Consider the following 19,613-nt stretch of genomic DNA (forward strand, 5'->3'; position numbering starts at 1 on the left):
GTGTAAAGAATGCTACTGGTAATTTGAAATTACATTATAAATCAATTTACAAATCCCATAAAATTTCTAAATTAATCTGTGTAGAATTGACTTTTTAATTATACTGATTCTTGCAATCCAAGAACAAGAATTTTCTCTCTTTTTTTGTATTATATTCAAATTTTTTCAACTTTTTTCAGCTTTTCATTGTAGAGACCTTTCACTTCTTTGGCTAGGCTTATTTCTAGGTACTTTTGTCTGTGGTTAATTCAATTTCTATAGGAAGTCTTGCCGGTATTTTTATTGCAAATACATTAAAAATATAAATAAGTTTGCAAGACCCACATATTCCTAATAATTTTTAACCCTAAATATTGTGTATGTCTCAATTTGTGTAGGCTTCTTTCATTTTAACCCACTTTGTAGTTTTAAATATAAAATGCTCATGTATCTTTTTTTAAAATTTTACTTCTAATTATTTTGGTTTGTTTTTTAAAAAAGAATTATTTTATTCAATTTTGTTTATTTATTATTATTCTTCAATTTAACCAGAGAGAGAGACAGAGGGAGAGTGAGCTGCAAGCCTTCAGGTCCAGGATTCAAACCATGGTCGGCCATGTGGGAGTCCAATACCTTAACCACCATGCCACATGCTGGCCTCAGTTTTGATGTTTTTTAAATTGACATTTAATTTTTTTCTTATTCTTGTTATTAATATAAGGAAAAATAATTGATTTTATCTATATATCTATCATAACTTAAGTCTTCACTACATGCACTTATTTGTTCTAATTGCTTTTTTTTAAAAGAGGTTTTTGCCATAGGGCATGTGCACTCACTGGAAAGAGATAGAGACAGAGAAATGAGAAAATGAGAAATTACCCACCAGGATGGATGCCACACTGCAATCCCTTCTCCTCCATTCTCTTTGTATCTTGGGCATGCACATATATGTGCCTTTCATGATTTTCAAACCACCAGATCTGGGATTCAAAACCACAGTTGACCATGTCAGAGGTCAGTGATAAAACCACTGCACTATCTACTGGCCCCCTAATTGCTTTGTAAATATATTTAGTTAATATTTTCTAGGTACTCAATCATATCATCTGAAAATGAAGGAAATTTCATTCTTTTCACAATAGGCCTTTTATTTACTTTTTTCCTGCATTATTGCACGAGTTCTGACCTCCACTATAATGTTGTATATAGTAGGTAAGAGTGGACATCTTAGGTAAAACAGCAAGAATAGAAGCACTCAGTCAATTCTTATGGTATTACTTCAAAAAGATCAGAGCTTCCACAGCATGGCAACAGCTTTTCAGATGCTTACATCCTAGGTCAGGTTGGTCCTGGAGAAATGCAGAGACGTGAGCAGTTCTGACCACTCAGGTTTGGAGGAATAGAGTTTCTCATCCAGACATGTTTTCAACTTCTATGTTCTTTGCTTCAGTTAATGACACCTTGTTCCATTTTTAACCAAAACCAGTACAGGTGGCCCTCCAGATCTGCAGTTCTACATATACAGATTCAACAAATTGACCTCCTTGGGCACTGATTTCGACACTCAGACTCCAGAGCACCTCCATCTCATTCCTGAGGGCTGAAGGTCACCCCTGGAATTCATTTCTTTAAACAAAATTTGGGTTTTTTTAGATAGTCTATTTTTGACACTTTTGGTAGGTGGTGCTTTCAAGATAATTTTTTCTTTTTATCTAAATTTTCTTTTTATTGACACTAACTTGTTCATAAGATGTCTTTATCATATTCTCATTGTAAGAGCTGAATTAATACTTTCTCTTTTTTCTCTACTTTCTGGAGTTCTAGTCTTTTTATTCCTTGTTAGTCTTTAGGAATTTTTCAATTTTTCTAAGAACTTTAAAGATGCAAATTTTTATATTACTGCATTTTTTCTTAAAATTTTATGTTACTTTAAAAAACATTATTACTTTTCTTTCTTCTTCTTTTGGGTTAGCTTGACTTTTACTTTTTATTTAGAGCGTATTTAATTTTTTCACAAAAGATAGATATATGAGATACAGACACAGGGTCTTCATGCCATCTTCCACCACAGCTTCAACCAGCTGGATCATGGTCATCTATGCGCATGTAGATAAAGGTACTGCAAATTGAATCAGGGACCTACTCAGATGGGTCCAACTTTGCAGAGTATTACATTACCACTGCATCACCAGCCAGCCTGTCTCTCTCTCTCCTTTCTTTCTTTCTTTTTTTTTTTTTTTTGGATAGGTTTTTGCTATAGGGCCTGTGCACTCATCAGAAAGACAGAGAGAATCAGAGAGACAGAAAGCAAGAAATCAACCCCCAGTGGAGGTGGCCACACCGCAATCCCTTCTCCTCCATTTTTCTCTAAGGATTTTGGGCATGCATGCACACGTGGCAAGCATGAGTTAAACCACCGGGTCTGGGATTTGAACCACGGTTGACTACACAGGAGTCCAGTGACATACCCATTATGCCAATTGCTGGTCCCAGCCTGCCTATCTCTTATAATTTTAATTTTGTCGTTGTTGTTTGCTACAAGGTGTATGCACTTGCCAGAGAGAAACAGTTAATGGGAAAGTGAGAAATCACTCCCCACTGCCCTAGAGAAAGGAATGGCCATGCTGCAATCCCTTCTACTCCATAGGATTTTGGACATGTGCATACATGTTCCTGGCATGATTTTCAAGGTGCCACATCTGGGACTCAAACCATGATCAGTCTTGTGGGAGTTCAGCACCATAACCACCATCCTCCTACTAGTCTCATATTTTTAATTTTTAAGCACAGATCATGATTTTAATATTTTACTATGTTCTAATATAATATTTTGAAACAACAAATTTTCCTTGAGCAATTTTTAAACAGTTTTTTGGTTTGTTTGTTTGTTTTTAAGATTATTATTCAGGTAGTTGTTTTTTTTTTTTTTCCTGAAACTTCTTTGTCTATGTAAAAAATAAGACATTTAGAACCCTGGCTTTATTAATTTTCTTACCACTTGTTCCAACTTCCCACAACTTATACCAATTACTGCAACAGAGATTGATATGCTCTAATTGGTCTGGTTTATATCAGGTACCCCACTGGGGTTGAGGCATGAGTTGAGGGAGCATGGTATCTAACCATAAACAGAAGGAGAGAAAATATTAAACATTGATTAGAAAAGGGAGAGTTAATAATATTCTGATGAGGTTCAGTGATTCCTCCCATAGATAAAAACTATAAAACATGGTTAAAAACAATTATTTGAAACAATTGGAGAATGACCAAAGGAAGTCAGAAAGTTAATGTTAAAATATACCTATTTTATGAGGTAAAAACTGAGTTTGAAGCTGATTTTAAAGGAACTCACAATCTATATTTTATAATATTTACATCAGGTATTATAAATATGTTGAAAAGTTAAATATAGTAATAAATAAGAAAACATATGACTCATAGAGAAAAAGAAATTATAAAAGTACCATTTGAAAATACAGAACTTAAAAGTATAATAGCTGGGAAACATTAAGGCATCTGGGCTATTTGGCCAGGTCTTCCATCACTGACCAGACCCTCTGCAGATCCCAGAGTCAGGAAAGAAGAAGCAGAGCCACAAAATGTCTCCCATACTCTTCTGCAAGAACCTAGCTAGCTCCCAGAAACGGTAGGCAACAGGGTTATCTTTCATCATTGGCCAGTCCCTATTTAGGTCCCAGAGCTAGGAAGAAAGGAGCAGGGTTGTGGAACCTCCCTCACATACTCCTGTAAGGACCCGTGAAGCTCCCAGAGACAGTGAGACATCTGTGCCGTTTGCCTGCTTCTTCCACTGCCAACCTGGCCCTTTGCAGGCCCCAGAGTCAGGGACAAGCAGATTGCCTACTAGCTTGAGGTCAGTCTCCTGAAGTCAGCTCTCAGGTACACTGGGATTAAAATAATTTGAAAATAAGAGTTAAAGTGTACCACAGAGAAATGCACAAACATACAGTGCCAGAAACCTACCCCAAATAAGTGAGAAAAGCAAGTGACTCACCAGATATCTCGAAAACAAAGCAGAGCCTCAAGAAATAGGAGAAACGGGAACCAGCAGTTAGCGTAATAGCTATGTTGCTGGATTCCCATGTAGTCGGCCGTGGTTTGCTTCCCGGACCTGGTGGCTTAGAACTCATGCCGGACGCGTGTGCGTGTGTGCCCAAGATCCCAAGAGGAGAATGGAGAAGGGATTGTGGTGTGACCATCCCCCCTGGGGGGTGATTTCTCACTTTCTGTCTCTATGTCTCTATCTGTCTGGCGAGCGCACGCGCCCTGTAGCGAAAACCTCTCCCCCCTAAAAAAAGAAATGGGAGAAACTCAGTAAGTATATCTCCTTCAAAAGAACATAGCAACTTCTCACTAACTATGGAAAAAAAGCACAAGAAATTCCAGAAATGACAGAAATAAAATTTAGAATATTCATCATAACAAAACTCAAAGAGATATAAGAAGACAAAGGACAATCAACTCCAGGTTAAAAAGCATTCCATGACATGCAGGAAGAATTCCATAAAGAGATAGGCACCCTAAAAAAGAATCAAATAGTACTTCTGGAGATGAAGAATACAATGGAAGAAATCAAAATTTCCTTTGAAAGCATTGATAGCCAATTGGGCCACACAGCAGAATCTCTGATCTGGAAGACAAAGTCTCTGACTTATTCCAAAGTATGAAAAAAAATGAGGATAATATAAAGAAACTACTAGACAACATTAAAAGCCCAAATACCTATGTAGTGGGAATTTCAGAAGGTGACAAAGTCAGTAAAGGCATAGAAAACTTCTTTCATGAAATACTACCTGAAAACATTCCAAATCTAGAGAAACATAAAGACATGCAAATCCAGGAAGCACAAAGGACACCAAATAGAACCAACATAAAAAGATGATCTTCACAGCAAATCATAGTCAGATTGGTAAAACTCAAAGACAAAGAGTGAAAATGGCAAGAAAGAAGCGTTGAGTTACATATGAAGGTTATCCTATCAGGATAACATCAGCTTTCTCAAACAAGGCGGGCAAAGGAAGAAGGGGAAGCATATTCAAACTCTAAAAGAAAATGAATTTCAACCAAGAATACTATACCAGCAAGCTTATTCTTCAAATGAGAAGAAATAAAAACGTCCACAGATAAGCAAAACCTGCAAATTTATGAAAGCTAGGCCGGTTCTTCAAAAAGTACTTAAGGACCATTTTTCCTGGTTCCTGCATAGCAAAAGTGAGTGTATGGACCGAGGTCAGAGACAGCCTTGGAATCTGAGCACTCTAATCATCTCCTCCAGGTGTGAGTCCTTCTTGCTTCAAACTTCTGCTCCACCATTCTTCCTGGAAGCAAGTGTGTAGACCAAGGCCAGAAACTGCTTTGGAGCCTCTACTATGTCCTGTTCATCACAGACGTTATAGTTTTCTGAAGCATGCCGCATGACCCATAATTTCTTTTTTATTTGAAACCCTGCAGCTCAGTCCCAGGTGCATCTGTTTTCTAGAATCTGGGAGGCATCTAGAATGCCCAGTCCCAGCAACAAAAGTGCAGGTACAGGGAGACAAGACTACAAAGAAGTCATAGATCGCATCCTCCTACAAGCCTTTAAATACTCAAAATTAACTTTAAGAAACTAGAGAGAGATGTATAATCCAACAGATGACCAGAAACCACTGCAGAGGCACAAGAAATATGAGAAACCAAGAAAATATCTCTCCCCCAAGGGAAAAATAACAATTCCTCGTCATCCACAGATAGCACAAGAGAACTCGTGGAAACGTCAGATAAACAATTCAGAACATTCATAGTGGCAAAACTTAACAAGATGCAAGAGAAAATAGACAATGAACTCCAGAAGATGCAACACAAAAGAGACAGTGAGCTACAGGAGATGAGGAAGTCCTTCCATGATTTGAAAGAAGAAATAGACACTATAAAAAAAGAATCAAATGGGGACCAACAGTTAGCATAATGGCTATGGCACTGGACTCCCACGTAGTCGACCACGGTTCGTGTCCCGGACCTGGTGGCTTAAAACTCACGCCGGGCGCGTATGCGTGCGTCCCCGAGATCCTGAGGGGAGAATGGAGAAGAAGGGATTGCGGCGTGACCATCCCACCTGGGGGGTGATTTCTCGCTTTCTGTCTCGGGCAAGCGCGCGCGCCCTATAGGAAAAACCTCTCAAAAAAAAAAAAAAAAAATCAAATGGAGCTACTAGAGACAAAGGCTATAATAAAGGAAATCAAAACTTCCCTTGAAGGTATTAAAAACAGATTAAATCATGCAGAAAAGTGATTTTGATGTAGAAGACAAAATACCAGACCTAGAAAAAAAACATCTAAAAGAGAAAAATAGCAAATATTAAAAAATGAGGATAATATATAAGAAATACTAGATTCCATTAAATTTTCAAACATCTCAATCATTGGTATCCTAGAAGGTGAATAAACTAAGAGTATTAAAAATCTATTCCATGAAATTCTAGAAGAAAACTTTCCAAGCCTAGAGAAACATTCAAACATCCAGACCTAAGAAATACAAAGGACTTCAAATAGAATCAACCTATTCAGATCATCTCCATGGCACATCATAGCCAGACCGCTGAAAACCACAGACAACGACGAGATACTAAAATTGTCAAAAGATAAACATGAAGTTGCTTATAAAGTTTATCCCATCAGGCTAATACTGGACCTCTCACAGGCTAATACTGGACCTCTCATCAGAAACTATTGAATGTCAAATGAAAAACAATTTCAACCAAGATTACTATACTTGGCAAGATTGTCCTACATATGGGAAGAAAAGATAAAAATATTCTCAGATAAACAAAACCTGGAAGAATTTGCCAACTCCAGAACAATTCGAAAGTTCAAAAGAAAGTGCTGGGGACCAGCAGGTGGCATGGTGGTTAAGGTGCAGGACACCCCACATGGCTGATAATGGTTCAAGTCTTGGACCTGGTGCCTTGTTTTCTCACTTCCCCTCTTTCTCTCTGTCTCTGTGTCTCTCTGTGTCAAATTAAAAATAAATGAATGAATAAATAAAAATTAATTTTTTTTTTAAAAAAGGAGTGCTGTACCAAGTAAGCTAAAGACAGACAGAAATAAGGGAACACAAATCAACCAAGAAAATTGCCAACTTAACTGTAGGGACAAGTTCAGAAATATCAATAGTAACATTGAATGTTAATGGTTTAAATTCTCCAGTCAAGAGAAACAGACTGACTGATGGATAAAAAAACAGAAACCCTCTATCTATTGCCTACAAGATACCCACTTCATGGATAAAGACATACATAGAATAAAAGTGAAGGGCTAGAAAAAGATATTCCATACAAATGGAAGCAAAAAAGAGCAGGAGTCAAATTGATTTCAGATAAAATAGGCTTTAAGGCAGAAACTGTCAGAAGAGACAAAGAAGGGTATTATATAATAGTAAAAGGGCTAATTCATCAAGAAGATATAACACTTACTAATATTGACGCACCCAATTCAGGAACTTCCAAGTATGTGAAGGAAAAATTGCTAGGTCTAAAAGGAGAAAGAGACTGCAACACACTAATTGTTGGGGATCTCAATACCCCATTATCTCCTTTAGACAAATCAATGAGACAAAAATAAGCAGAGAGATTCAGGACCTAAACAATATCATAAATCATAAACCAGATGGACTTGACAGATATCTATAGAACTATCCACTCAAATCCCACAAAATACACATTTTGCTCACCCTCACATGGTACCTTCTTGAAGACTAATCACATGATAGGGAATAAAACAAGTCTTTACAGATTCAAAGGCTTAGAAACTATTTCCAGCATCTTCACCAACCATGATGGAGGTAAACGTGATAATAATTTAAGGAAAAACCCTCAAAAATATACAAATACATGCAAATCAAATAATCGACTCCTGAATGAATGACCTCACAGCTACAGAAGATATTAAGACTGAAATCAAAAGATTCATGGGAACAAATGATAATGAGCGCACGAGTTTCCATAATCTATGGGACACTGCAAAAGCAAACTTCACAAAAGGGAAGTTTATAGCAACAAATGTGCATAAAAAAATTAAATAAAAAAAGATGAAAAGGTGGGAAATGGACAACCTAACATTATGCCTAAGGGAACTGGAAAAACAACTAACATACAAAAAATTCCAGGAGAAAGAAACAGTAAAAGTTAGAGCATAAATAACTGAAATAGAAAATAAATAAATTATACAGAAAATAAATGAAAGCAAAAGCTGGTTCTTTTTTTTTTTTTTTTTTTTTTTTTTTTGTGGGGGGGGGGGGAGGGGAGAGGTTTTTGCTATAGGGCACGTGTGCTTGCCAGAAAGAGAGAGAGAGACAGAGAGACAGAAAGCGAGAAATCACCCCCTGGGGGGATGGCCACGCCACAATCCCTTCTCCTCCATTCTCCTTTCGGGATCTTGGGCACGCACGCACATGTGCCCGGCATGAGTTTAAGCCACCAGGTCGGGGACTCAAACCATTCAAACCACGGTCCGACTACATGAGAGTCTAGTTAACCATTATGCTAACTGCTGGTCCCAGCAAAAGCTGGTTCTTTGAAAGAATAAAGATTAACATACCATTACCTAGAATAATTAAGGAGAAAGCAACCAGATAAATTAAATTTGCAATGAAGCAAGCAATATTACAATGGATACAATAGAAATACAAAATGTCATTAAACGATACTATGAGTGTCTATATGCCAATGAATAGGAAAACCTGGATGAGATGGACAAATTCCTGGATACATGTAATCTACCAAGATTGACTCAGGAGGACCCACAACAAGCAATGAGATTGAATCGGTAATAAATAACCTCCCAACAAAGAAAAGCCCTGGTTCTGATGAATTCACTTCCGAATTCTACAAAACTTTTAAAGAAGAGGTAACCTCCATTCTTCTCAAAGTAGTTCTAAAGATCCAAAAGGAAGGAACCTTCGCAAATTAATTTAATGAAACCTCCATCACGCTCATTCCCCAAACAGATAAGAATATGACAAGAAAGAAAAGCTACAGACCAATATCTCTGATGAATATATGTGCAAAAATTCTCAATAAGACACTAGGAAATCATATCCAACAACATATGAAAAAGATTACTCATCAAAACCAAGTAGGCTTTATTCCAGATATGCAAGGGTGGTTCAACATACACGAAACTATAAACATAAAACACTATATCAACAGGAAAAAAGATAAAACCATATGATCATTTCAATTAATGCAGAATTAGCATTTGACAAAATACAACATCCCTTCATGATTAAGACTGTCAGCAAAATAGGCATAGAAGGATTATTTCTCAGCATAATAAAAGCCATCTATGAAAAACCTATACTAACATTATACTGAATGAGTATCTACCCAAAGGATAGGAGAATGCTCAGTTGGAAAAGTGTTGGCACATCTATGTTTATTGCACCATTATTCACAATTGTTAAGATGTGGAACCAATCCAAATGTCCATTAACAGATGAATGGATTGGAAAAGTATGGTACATATACTTTATAGAATACTTCTTATCCATAAAAAATAACAAGACCCTGGGATTTGATAGAAAGTGGACAAATAGGGAAGATTTGCTGCTGAGTGAAGCAAGTCAGGCTATGAAAGAGAGATATTCTATGTCTTCACTTAATGTATACTGACTGACCACACACTATGGTGGAAACTGAGAGGTTGGAGGTCATAGAAGTATTGAAAATGTTATAGATTCTGGAAACAATATGGGAAGAGGGTGAGGAAAGGGGGAAGTGTAAGGAAGGAAATTAAGGAGAAAAATAGAGAGGCAGGACATTTATGGGACACAGAAGTGGGTTATTATTGGTTGATGATAATGTGTTTAGTATCCTCAACTGGACTGGTGTGAAGTATATTCATGTTGGGTAAACTCAATTTACAAGCAAAGTGATATATAGTGATTAAAAATATAAAGTAAAAAAAATGAACTAATTCTTTAACAAAATAAAGGAGCACTATATCAGGAAAACTAAAGAGAGACAAATAGAAATAAAAGAACACAAAACAACCAAAAAATGACTAACAAAATTACACGGATAAGTCTGCAAATATTAATAATAACACCGAGTGTTAATGGATTAAATTCTCCATTCAAACTACATTGTCTCCCATCCAAGTACTAACCAGGCCCGACCCTGCTTAGCTTCTGAGATCAGATGAGATCGGGTGTGTTCAGGGTGGTATGAAAAGATATTGAATGATGAAGTGGGGATATTAATGTCTATATTGACTGACAGGCATGGCATTCCCTTTTGAAAAAGCAATGTAATACACTGTAAAGTTATATGTAATCCAATGTAATACAAAGATGATAATAAAAATTTAAAAATAAAAAATAAAATAAAATAAAAACCTTATAGGTTAAAAAAAAAGACATTGTCTAAATGGATAAAAATCAGGAACCCTCTCTCTGATCAAAAATTTAAGCATAAAACCTGAAACTATAATATAAAACTACTGGTGGAAAACACAGGGAAAATGCCTGGACTTGCTTGGCATGAACACGTTTTTTTGAGTGGGGAAGGCTATGGATTAGAAATAGACACAATAACAAACACACAAAGACACACAAGTGCAGAAAAGCGAGGAGGGCCCAGCTTCTCTGATGGAGAAGTTGCTACCAGGAATGTGCCTCAGATTTATTCTTTTAAAGGGCATAAAATGGAGGAAGTGGAAATGGGATGCAAAGAGAATTGGGGGAGAAGGAAATGGAATGCAAAGCCAGTTGTTTTGAGATGTTAATTGTCTGAAGATGTGAACATGATTGGCACCATTTAATTTCTCTGATCTTTTTTTTTGGGACAATCTGAAAAACACACATGACTTCCTTTAGCCACTGGGTATCAACAACAACAGGAAGATAAGCATTGACAGCAGGCAGACAGTGCTTTCTTATATAAATGCTTCTCAATAGCCCTCTTAGAGTAGCTTATGGAAGCGTGTTTCTGCATGCGTCTGAAGGTCACATGTTTTCTCAGACTGGTTGCCCTCCACAGGAAAACTCTTGGTGATACCAGAATAAGAAAAGTTTTCTCAAATAAGAAACCCAAAACATAGGCAATAATCCTGAAAATAGACTAGTTGGACTACATCAGGCTAAAAAGCTTCTGCACAGCAAAAACAAAACAAAACACAAATGAAAACCAGTAAGTAGAATGAGTAGGCAACCCTCTGAATAGAATATATATGCAAACTATACCTCAGATAGGGGACTGATAACTAGAATACACAGGGAACTCAAGCAGTTTACATGAAAAAAATAAAATCCAATTAAAAGGTGGGAAACTGGGCTGAGCAGGCAATACTTCAAGAAAGGCATATGAATTGCCAAAAAGACTATAAAAATGTACTCAATATCTCTCATCATAGGGGAAATGCAAGTCAAAAAACACAGTGAGATACCACATAACCTCAGTCAAAATGGCTAACATTTTAAAAATAAAGAGTGCTGGTGATGTTGTGGTGAAATACTAAGCAAAGCAAATCCTCCTGTACTGTTGGCAGGAATGTAGGTTAGCACAGTCACTGTGAAAAACAATATGGCAGTTCCTAATTAACTTACAAATGGAAGTACCATGTGTAGTTGTTCAGTAATTCCACTCTTGGATATTTACCCAAAAGATAGGAAAATCTTCAGTTGGTAAAACACTTGCACATCCATGTTCATTGCAGCATTATTCACCAATTACTAAGACTTGGAATCAGCCCAAATGTTCAAAAACAGATGAATGGATTGAAAAAATGTGGCATGTACACACTGTGGTATATTACTTAGTCATAAAGAATAATGAGACCTTGGCATTTGATACAAAGTGGACCAATATAGAAGATTTAATTCTAAGTGAAGCAAGCCATACTATGAAAGACAGGTATTGTAAGTCCCCCCCTCCCTTTAATATATACTGAATGTCTATTCTATGGTAGAAGCTGTAGAATCGGAAGGTATAACAGCTGGGAGGGCAACTGAAGATACTAGAAACAGTATAGAAAGGAGTAAGTAACAAGGGGAGGGAAATAAGGGACCAGGGAAAAACCATTAACAGAAACAAAACTGAAGAGTCATCTGTTGATGATAATGTGCATGATAATGTCTATGACTTGACTAACATGCATTGTATTCATGCTGGGAAAAACCATTTTTTGTGGTGTAGAGATGTACAGTGATTATATTTAAACATTTTTTATGAAAAATGTAAAAAAATCTAGACTGAAAAGATCATAAATGGGTTCAAAAGCATATTGGAGATAATAGAAGAAAAAATGAGTTTGAAGCTAAATTAGTAACAATTTTTTGGTCTAAAAAATACAGAAGAAAAATAGAGATGAAATGGACAAATTTTTGAGACAGTAACAACTGGTCTAACATATAGGTAATTAGAACCTCAGGAGACAGAAAAAAGAGGAAGAAAAAATACTGAAAATGTTCTAAAGTATATAGAAAATATTTCTGATTCAAAATGCTCAACAAATCGCATATAATAGAAACACAGAAAGCACATTAGAGAAAATTATTGCTAGTAAAGAGAAAAATATTGAAATTACAAAAGGAAAGAAAACTAAAACATTACATAGAGTGGAATAAAGATACAATTAATGGGAACATTCACACCAGAAACATTCGAGAACCAAGACATAGAAAACAGCATATTGAAAGATAAAGAAGAATCCATCAACCAAGAATTTTATATCCACCAAAACTACATTTTACAAACAGAGAAAAACAAAGACACTTTCAAATAAGTAAAACGTAGCTAATGTACTAGAAAACCTGTATTATAAGAAATACTAGGGGAAGTTCTTTAGAGTGAAAGAAAACGAAGCCCATAATAACTCAGACAGGAAAGAATGAAGAGCACTAAAAATGGTGAATATTGTTTAAACATAAATGATTATGCTTATATATTTTTCTCTTTATTTTAAAATTATGACAATTTGTTCATTGCACATTTTCTGTATTTTATTAGAAGTAATTCAATATAAAGTTTAGGTAGATTATGATAAAAATGCATACTATAATCCCTGAACAAACAACTAAATTAACAGTGAAAGGAAAATAGCTAAGTAATGCATGTTACCACATCTTACTCTTCTTTAGGATCATCCTAACTGACACAGGGTACCAGGAATAACAGTTAAGAAAGGATTCTTGAGTCTACTTGCCCTTATGCCATCATTTGGTTGTATTATATATTGGATAAGTTATTTAATTTTTCTTTTTTTGGGGGGGGTGGGTATTTTTTACTATAGGACATGTGTGATCACCAGAGAGACAGAAAGACAAAAAGCAAGAAATCACCCCCTAGAGGGGATGGCCACACCACAATCCCTTCTCCTCCATTCTCCTCTTGGTATTTTGAGCATATACACACACACACACACACACACACATCTCCCCAGTGTGTTTTATAATGCCAAGTCTGAGACTTGAACCACGGTTGACTACATGGGAGTCTGGCAATGTAACCATTACACCATCTGCTGGTCCCCAGTTATTTAATGTTTCTAAGTCTACATTTTCTTATGTGAAAAATAGGAATAATAATAATGGCAATCCTTACATGTATTAAATCCATATAATAAAGTCAGTATCTAGTGTTGCATACTTATTACCAATTATCATTATTATTTCTACTGAGTCAGTGAATGAGTGCAGATGTATATTGGAGGTGCAAGTATTTCTGCCATTGTTATATTAGAAAAACATGAACTTTAAGAGTGATAAGTCAGAGGGGCCAACAGGTGGCATGGTGGTTAAGAGCACTGGATTCCCACATGGCCGACCGTGGTTCGAGTCCTGGACCTGGAGGCTTGCTTTCTCGCTTTCCCTTTCTCTCTCTCTCTGTTTCTCTCTGGTCAAAATTTAAAAATGATAATAACAACAAATGGAGTTAAAAAAATAAATAATTTTTAAAAAAGAGTGATAAGTCAGATAAAATGATTAACCTAGGTAGACTTTTGAGTCATTTTGAGATTTCAGGACAACTTCAGGGTGGCAAGTGGATTGGAAATCTGGTTGCAGATACTGCAATATTATAGGGAAAAGAAGGGATAGAAATAAGATAAAGTTATTTTTAAAGAGATACATCTAAAAAAAATAGAGCAACAGATGATACACAGAAAGAAATGAACTCAGATAGAGATCAGGACATTCTTCAGAATAACTTTGAAACTGGACACATATTTGAAATGGTCACGTTAAATTCTTGAGATGATAGTAGGAAGGAGGTGAATTCTTGTTTTGCTTGTTAATAAACATCTTATAGTGCAAATTTAAAAGCATAAATCCTGAGTTCTGTGATCTCGAAGTTGAAAGTCACTTCAATTCTATCAGGGCCACTTTCCTCTTCTATACGATGTAAACTACTATTAACACTATCTTACTAGATTGCTATAACGTTTTAAATATATCTATCATGTGAAAAGAATTAATACAACATTAATACATAATATACAAATTATTGTTTAGATAATAAACCTAGCATCTTTTGGTTCACATTGATTTTTCTGCTTTCCCCAAAAGGCTATTCCCAGCTAATGACAAGAAGCACAATTAGACGTGCTTCCTGAAAGAGCGCCCATCGGGATTGAGGAATCCTCAGAGAGAAGCTGTTTGGATGGAAGCAAATATTCACCTCGTGGGGCTGGGGTGCCAAAATAGGTTTCTTGGTATTGTTTGGAGGATGTCATTCCACTCAGAATAGGAATTTACAACATGGACCTCAGGTCTTTCTCCTGTGGGCGAGCTTGCTGAGAGGTGGTCTAGCACATGGCTGTGGAAGCTCACTATGAGCATCCTCGGGTGAGTGCAGAACCCTTCCTTGCTAACTTCTCCTGTGCTTTGTTTCACAGCAGATTTGTGGGAGGCAGCAGAGCCTGATGGCTGAGCTTTGGGCTGAGGGATACCTGCCCTGCATCTTGATTCTTCCTTTGGTGATTTGCATAGACTCACATGCAAAAGGAGCCTGCTAATTGTGTCCAGGGAATTTGAAAATGGTAAAATGGCTTAGAGGAGGGGTTGTACAGACACAAATGACTAATATTCACCTCACTTTTTAAATTTTTAATTCTGTATCCATAATAGTTAAAGAATTATTGTGTACCCAGTGTTTGAAAAGACTCATAATTGTATGGGGAAAATAATATTAGATTAGGACTGACTATACTTGTTCTCTAGTCTTGGTTCTATGGGACTTTAAAAAAGTCACTATTTCTCTTGGTCTTCATATAATATCCATCAAGCCATGCACCTGTCTGCACCTTAAGTTCTTATACACAAAATGCAAGTGTTCTCATGAATATTCTTACGTGGCAGTGTATGTAAAAAGTCATTATGGGGACGAACAGATGGCATAACAAAAATATCTCAAAAAGAAAAGAAAAGAAAAAAAGTCATTATATGCATGTATGTGGTGAGCAGATTTACAAAGTTACTATAAAAATGCAAATGTTTTTGTAATGCATGTGCATGACTGACACATTTTTGGATATGGTCGTGAATGGTAAGTGTAAATACAGTTTAAAATGTGCATAATGTTGGGACCCAGCAGTTAGCATAATGACTATGTCGCTGGACTCCCACGTAGTCAACCGCGTTTTGCGTCCTGGACCCAGTGGCTTAAAACTCATGCCGGGCGCGTGTGCGTGCATACCCAAGATCCCAAGAGGAGAATGGAGAAGGGATTGCGGTGTGACCATCCCCCCTGGGGGGTGATTTCTCGCTTTCTGTCTCTATGTCTCTCTCTGTCTGTCTGGCAAGCGCACGCGCCCTATAGTGAAAACCTCTCAAAAAAAAAAAAAAAGTGCCAAATGTGCATAATTACATGTGAGTTCTGTATGTGTGCCTGTGTACATGTAGCCATGTTTGTGTTTGTAATTAAGCATGTAGCTATGAATGCGTATGATGGTTAAGGATCTGTGTTTATATGGATGCATGTACATGGGAGGTCTTCAACAAATTCATGGAAAATCCCCATTACAAAAAACCAATGGAGGGAACCAGCAGTTAGCGTAATAGCTATGTCGCTAGACTCCCACATAGTCGACCACGGTTCATGTCCCGGACCCGGTGGTTTAAAACTCACGCCGTGCGCGTGTGCGTGTGTGCCCAAGATCCCGAGAGGAGAGTGGAGGAGAAGGGATTGCGGTGTGACCATCCCCCATGGGGGGCTTAAAACTCATGCCGGGCGCGTGTGCGTGCATACCCAAGATCCCAAGAGGAGAATGGAGAAGGGATTGCGGTGTGACCATCCCCCCTGGGGGGTGATTTCTCGCTTTCTGTCTCTATGTCTCTCTCTGTCTGTCTGGCAAGCGCACGCGCCCTATAGTGAAAACCTCTCAAAAAAAAAAAAAAAAGTGCCAAATGTGCATAATTACATGTGAGTTCTGTATGTGTGCCTGTGTACATGTAGCCATGTTTGTGTTTGTAATTAAGCATGTAGCTATGAATGCGTATGATGGTTAAGGATCTGTGTTTATATGGATGCATGTACATGGGAGGTCTTCAACAAATTCATGGAAAATCCCCATTACAAAAAACCAATGGAGGGAACCAGCAGTTAGCGTAATAGCTATGTCGCTAGACTCCCACATAGTCGACCACGGTTCATGTCCCGGACCCGGTGGTTTAAAACTCACGCCGTGCGCGTGTGCGTGTGTGCCCAAGATCCCGAGAGGAGAGTGGAGGAGAAGGGATTGCGGTGTGACCATCCCCCATGGGGGGTGATTTCTCGCTTTCTGTCTCTCTGTCTCTCTCTGTCTGTCTGGTGAGAGGTCATGCGCCCTATAGCAAAAACCTCTCCAAAAAAATAAATAAATAAAAACAATGGACAGATTTTAAAGCTTTTTGGCACAAAAATAAATTTGCATTGCAATTCTTTTGATGAACCTTTGAAGTCCCCTTCTGCATACATGTGAAAATGCATTTATACATTTGTGTGTTGCACAGGTGTCTGAAAAAGCATCCAAACATTTATGTGTCTAATATAACAAACATCTTTCTGAGGTTTCACTGTAATCTAAATCAGAGCTTCCTTTTCAAGTTACAACAGACACAAAGACAAGAAAATCCATCTCATCCTGCCTTTTAAAGAAGCTAGGTATCTACTGGCCAGGTGAAAGGAATTGGTCAATCTATCAGGAATTTCCTTCAAGATGGGGCAGACCAATGGAACCTCTTGGAGGGGTTTTGTCTTCCTGGGCTTCTCCAGCTTTGGAGGGCTACAGCTCCTGCTTTTTGCCTTGTTCCTCTCTCTGTATCTCATTACCCTGACTAGCAATGTCTTCATTATCATAGTCATCAGACTGGACAGCCATCTGCACACCCCTATGTACCTGTTCCTTGCCTTCCTATCCTTTTCTGAGACTTGCTACACCCTGGGCATCATCCCTAGGATGCTTTCTGGCCTGGCTATGGGGGGCCAGACCATCTCCTACGTGGGTTGTGCTACACAGATGTTCTTCTCTGCCTCATGGGCTTGTACTAACTGCTTTCTCCTGGCTGTCATGGGCTTTGACAGATATGTGGCCATCTGTGCCCCACTGCACTATGCCAGCTGCATGAATCCGACCCTCTGTGCCCAGCTGATTGGTACCTCCTTCCTGAGTGGATACCTTTTTGGGTTGGGGATGACACTAGTCATTTTCCGCCTCTCATTCTGCAGCTCCCATGAAATCCAGCACTTTTTCTGTGACACACCACCCGTGTTGAGCCTAGCCTGTGGTGATACAGGTCTGAGTGAGCTGGGGATTCTCATCCTCAGCCTGTTGGTCCTCTTAGTCTCTTTCTTCTTCATCGCTATCTCCTATGCCTATATCCTGGCAGCAATCCTAAGGATCCCCTCTGCTGATGGAAAGAAGAAGGCCTTCTCCACCTGTGCCTCACACCTCACTGTGGTCATTATTCACTATGGTTGTGCCTCTTTCATGTACTTAAGGCCCAAAGCCAGCTACTCTCTTGAGCGGGATCAGCTTATTGCTGTCACCTATACTGTGGTGACCCCTCTCCTCAATCCCATTGTGTACAGTCTAAGGAACCGTGCTGTGCAGACTGCTCTGAGAAATGCTTTTCGAGGGAGTTTGCTGGGTAAAGGATGAAGGCGAGCCCAAAGGGATACTCTTATCTGCCCATCCTAGGCATAGACCAGGAGGAACCCAGGCCAATGGCTAGAGCTTCAGAGCTTCACCATTTTATCCACTCCAAGCCCCTAGAAAAGCCTCATCCTGTCTCCTGCCCTTCCCTTGAGCTGTTTGGGAATACAGAGGCAGAGTTACCTGCTCAACTCACTGATCTCAGCTCACACGAAGCTCAAAACCTGAACTTTCACTTTCAGTTTCATAGATGCCACTTCTAGTTACTGAAACTCATTAAAAATAAAGATTTTTCTTAACTTATTGAAATAGTTTAGAATTGTTTTTAACTGACCTGAACAAAATGAAACCAGCTTGGAGTGCTCAAATTCAAGGAAGAACTGAGAGAGCCTTCTAAAATCATTACCTAATTAGATGATTGGACCTGTAATGTCCTTCCAATAGCTGAAAGTCAGTGACTATCAGTTCGGTAGATTAGTTTAATTCCTTGTTAAATGCAAAGATATGTTATTCTTTCTCTCCCACTGAGGGTCTCTCATCTTTTTTTTTTTTTTAATAGTGGTCCTCATTAAATATAACCATTATTATTTTGTCCTTTTCATTTTAATTGGTTATCCAAACGGGGTAGATTGTAGTTCAGAAAACATATTTGTTTTTTATTTTCCTTGATAATTCCTGATTCTGTCTGTTGGCCTCATAATCTTGAGTGCCAAAGACCCTCCCCTTTCCCCTTAGGCCACTCCTTAACCTAGATTCTACCCTTTTGAATCTATTGCAGAACTATCTGTTTGGCTTATTTCACTTTCTACCTATAGTGTGTCATACATGATGCCAGATATTATTAGAGATAAACAAAAATATAATAAAATCACACAGCTATCAGATCAGAGTATGTCCTCAGGCTTTTTGGTGTACTAGCTGCCTAACTCTGGGTAAGTTACTTAACCATTTTCAACTTCAAAATCCTCATTATAAAATAAGTGTAACTTCCTGCTTTTATGGTGGCTACCAAACCAAAAACAAGTTAGTACAGTACTTGGATTATAGTGACTGCTAGTAAAATTCAGCTGCTATTAACAGTGGGTTACATAAGTAATACTGGCTTTTAGTGTAGGAAGAGTTTATTCTAGATGGTGTACCAAAGATTTCATGTCTGTAGTAGCACGTGAACTTGCTTCCAAAGGATGGGTGAGTTTTGAATGCACTGAATGAGGAGAAAGGGCAATTTTAGAAGAGAACAGTCAGAGCCTATTGAAACACAAGTCTGTTTCAGAGTGTGATGAGTTGTCCACAAAGATTGGAAATATCTTACAAATGATGCTAAGAAGTTAGACTGGTTTAAGACTTCTTTGTTCAGAATGGGAAAGTATCTGAATATCTTGCTTCTTGCGTGATCTTTTGGCAGTGGAAGATAAGACTCTGTAGACCTTTGAGCAAAGAGTGGAGAAGGCAACTGGGAAGTGACTTAGAAAGTTTAACATGGCAACTAAGAGGATAATTGACTTCAGC

General features: G+C 37.9%; 1 protein-coding gene across 1 annotated transcript; it reads left to right on the forward strand.

Annotated features, from left to right (window-relative positions):
• Positions 1–17,168: 17,168 nt before the first annotated feature.
• On the forward strand, positions 17,169–18,110 carry OR10Z1 (olfactory receptor family 10 subfamily Z member 1). The gene has a single exon (XM_006159070.1). It carries the CDS (start codon positions 17,169–17,171, stop codon positions 18,108–18,110), a length of 942 nt encoding a protein of 313 aa, XP_006159132.1.
• The last annotated feature ends 1,503 nt before the right edge of the window (positions 18,111–19,613 follow it).

This window comes from Tupaia chinensis, unplaced genomic scaffold (genome assembly GCF_000334495.1).
Source record: "Tupaia chinensis unplaced genomic scaffold, TupChi_1.0 Scaffold000623_1, whole genome shotgun sequence".
In the NCBI taxonomy this organism is placed as follows: domain Eukaryota; kingdom Metazoa; phylum Chordata; class Mammalia; order Scandentia; family Tupaiidae; genus Tupaia; species Tupaia belangeri.

Bases quoted from the DNA above. Each gene is read 5' to 3' on its own strand.
- OR10Z1 (XM_006159070.1), top strand. From the start codon at position 17,169: ATGGGGCAGACCAATGGAACCTCTTGGAGGGGTTTTGTCTTCCTGGGC.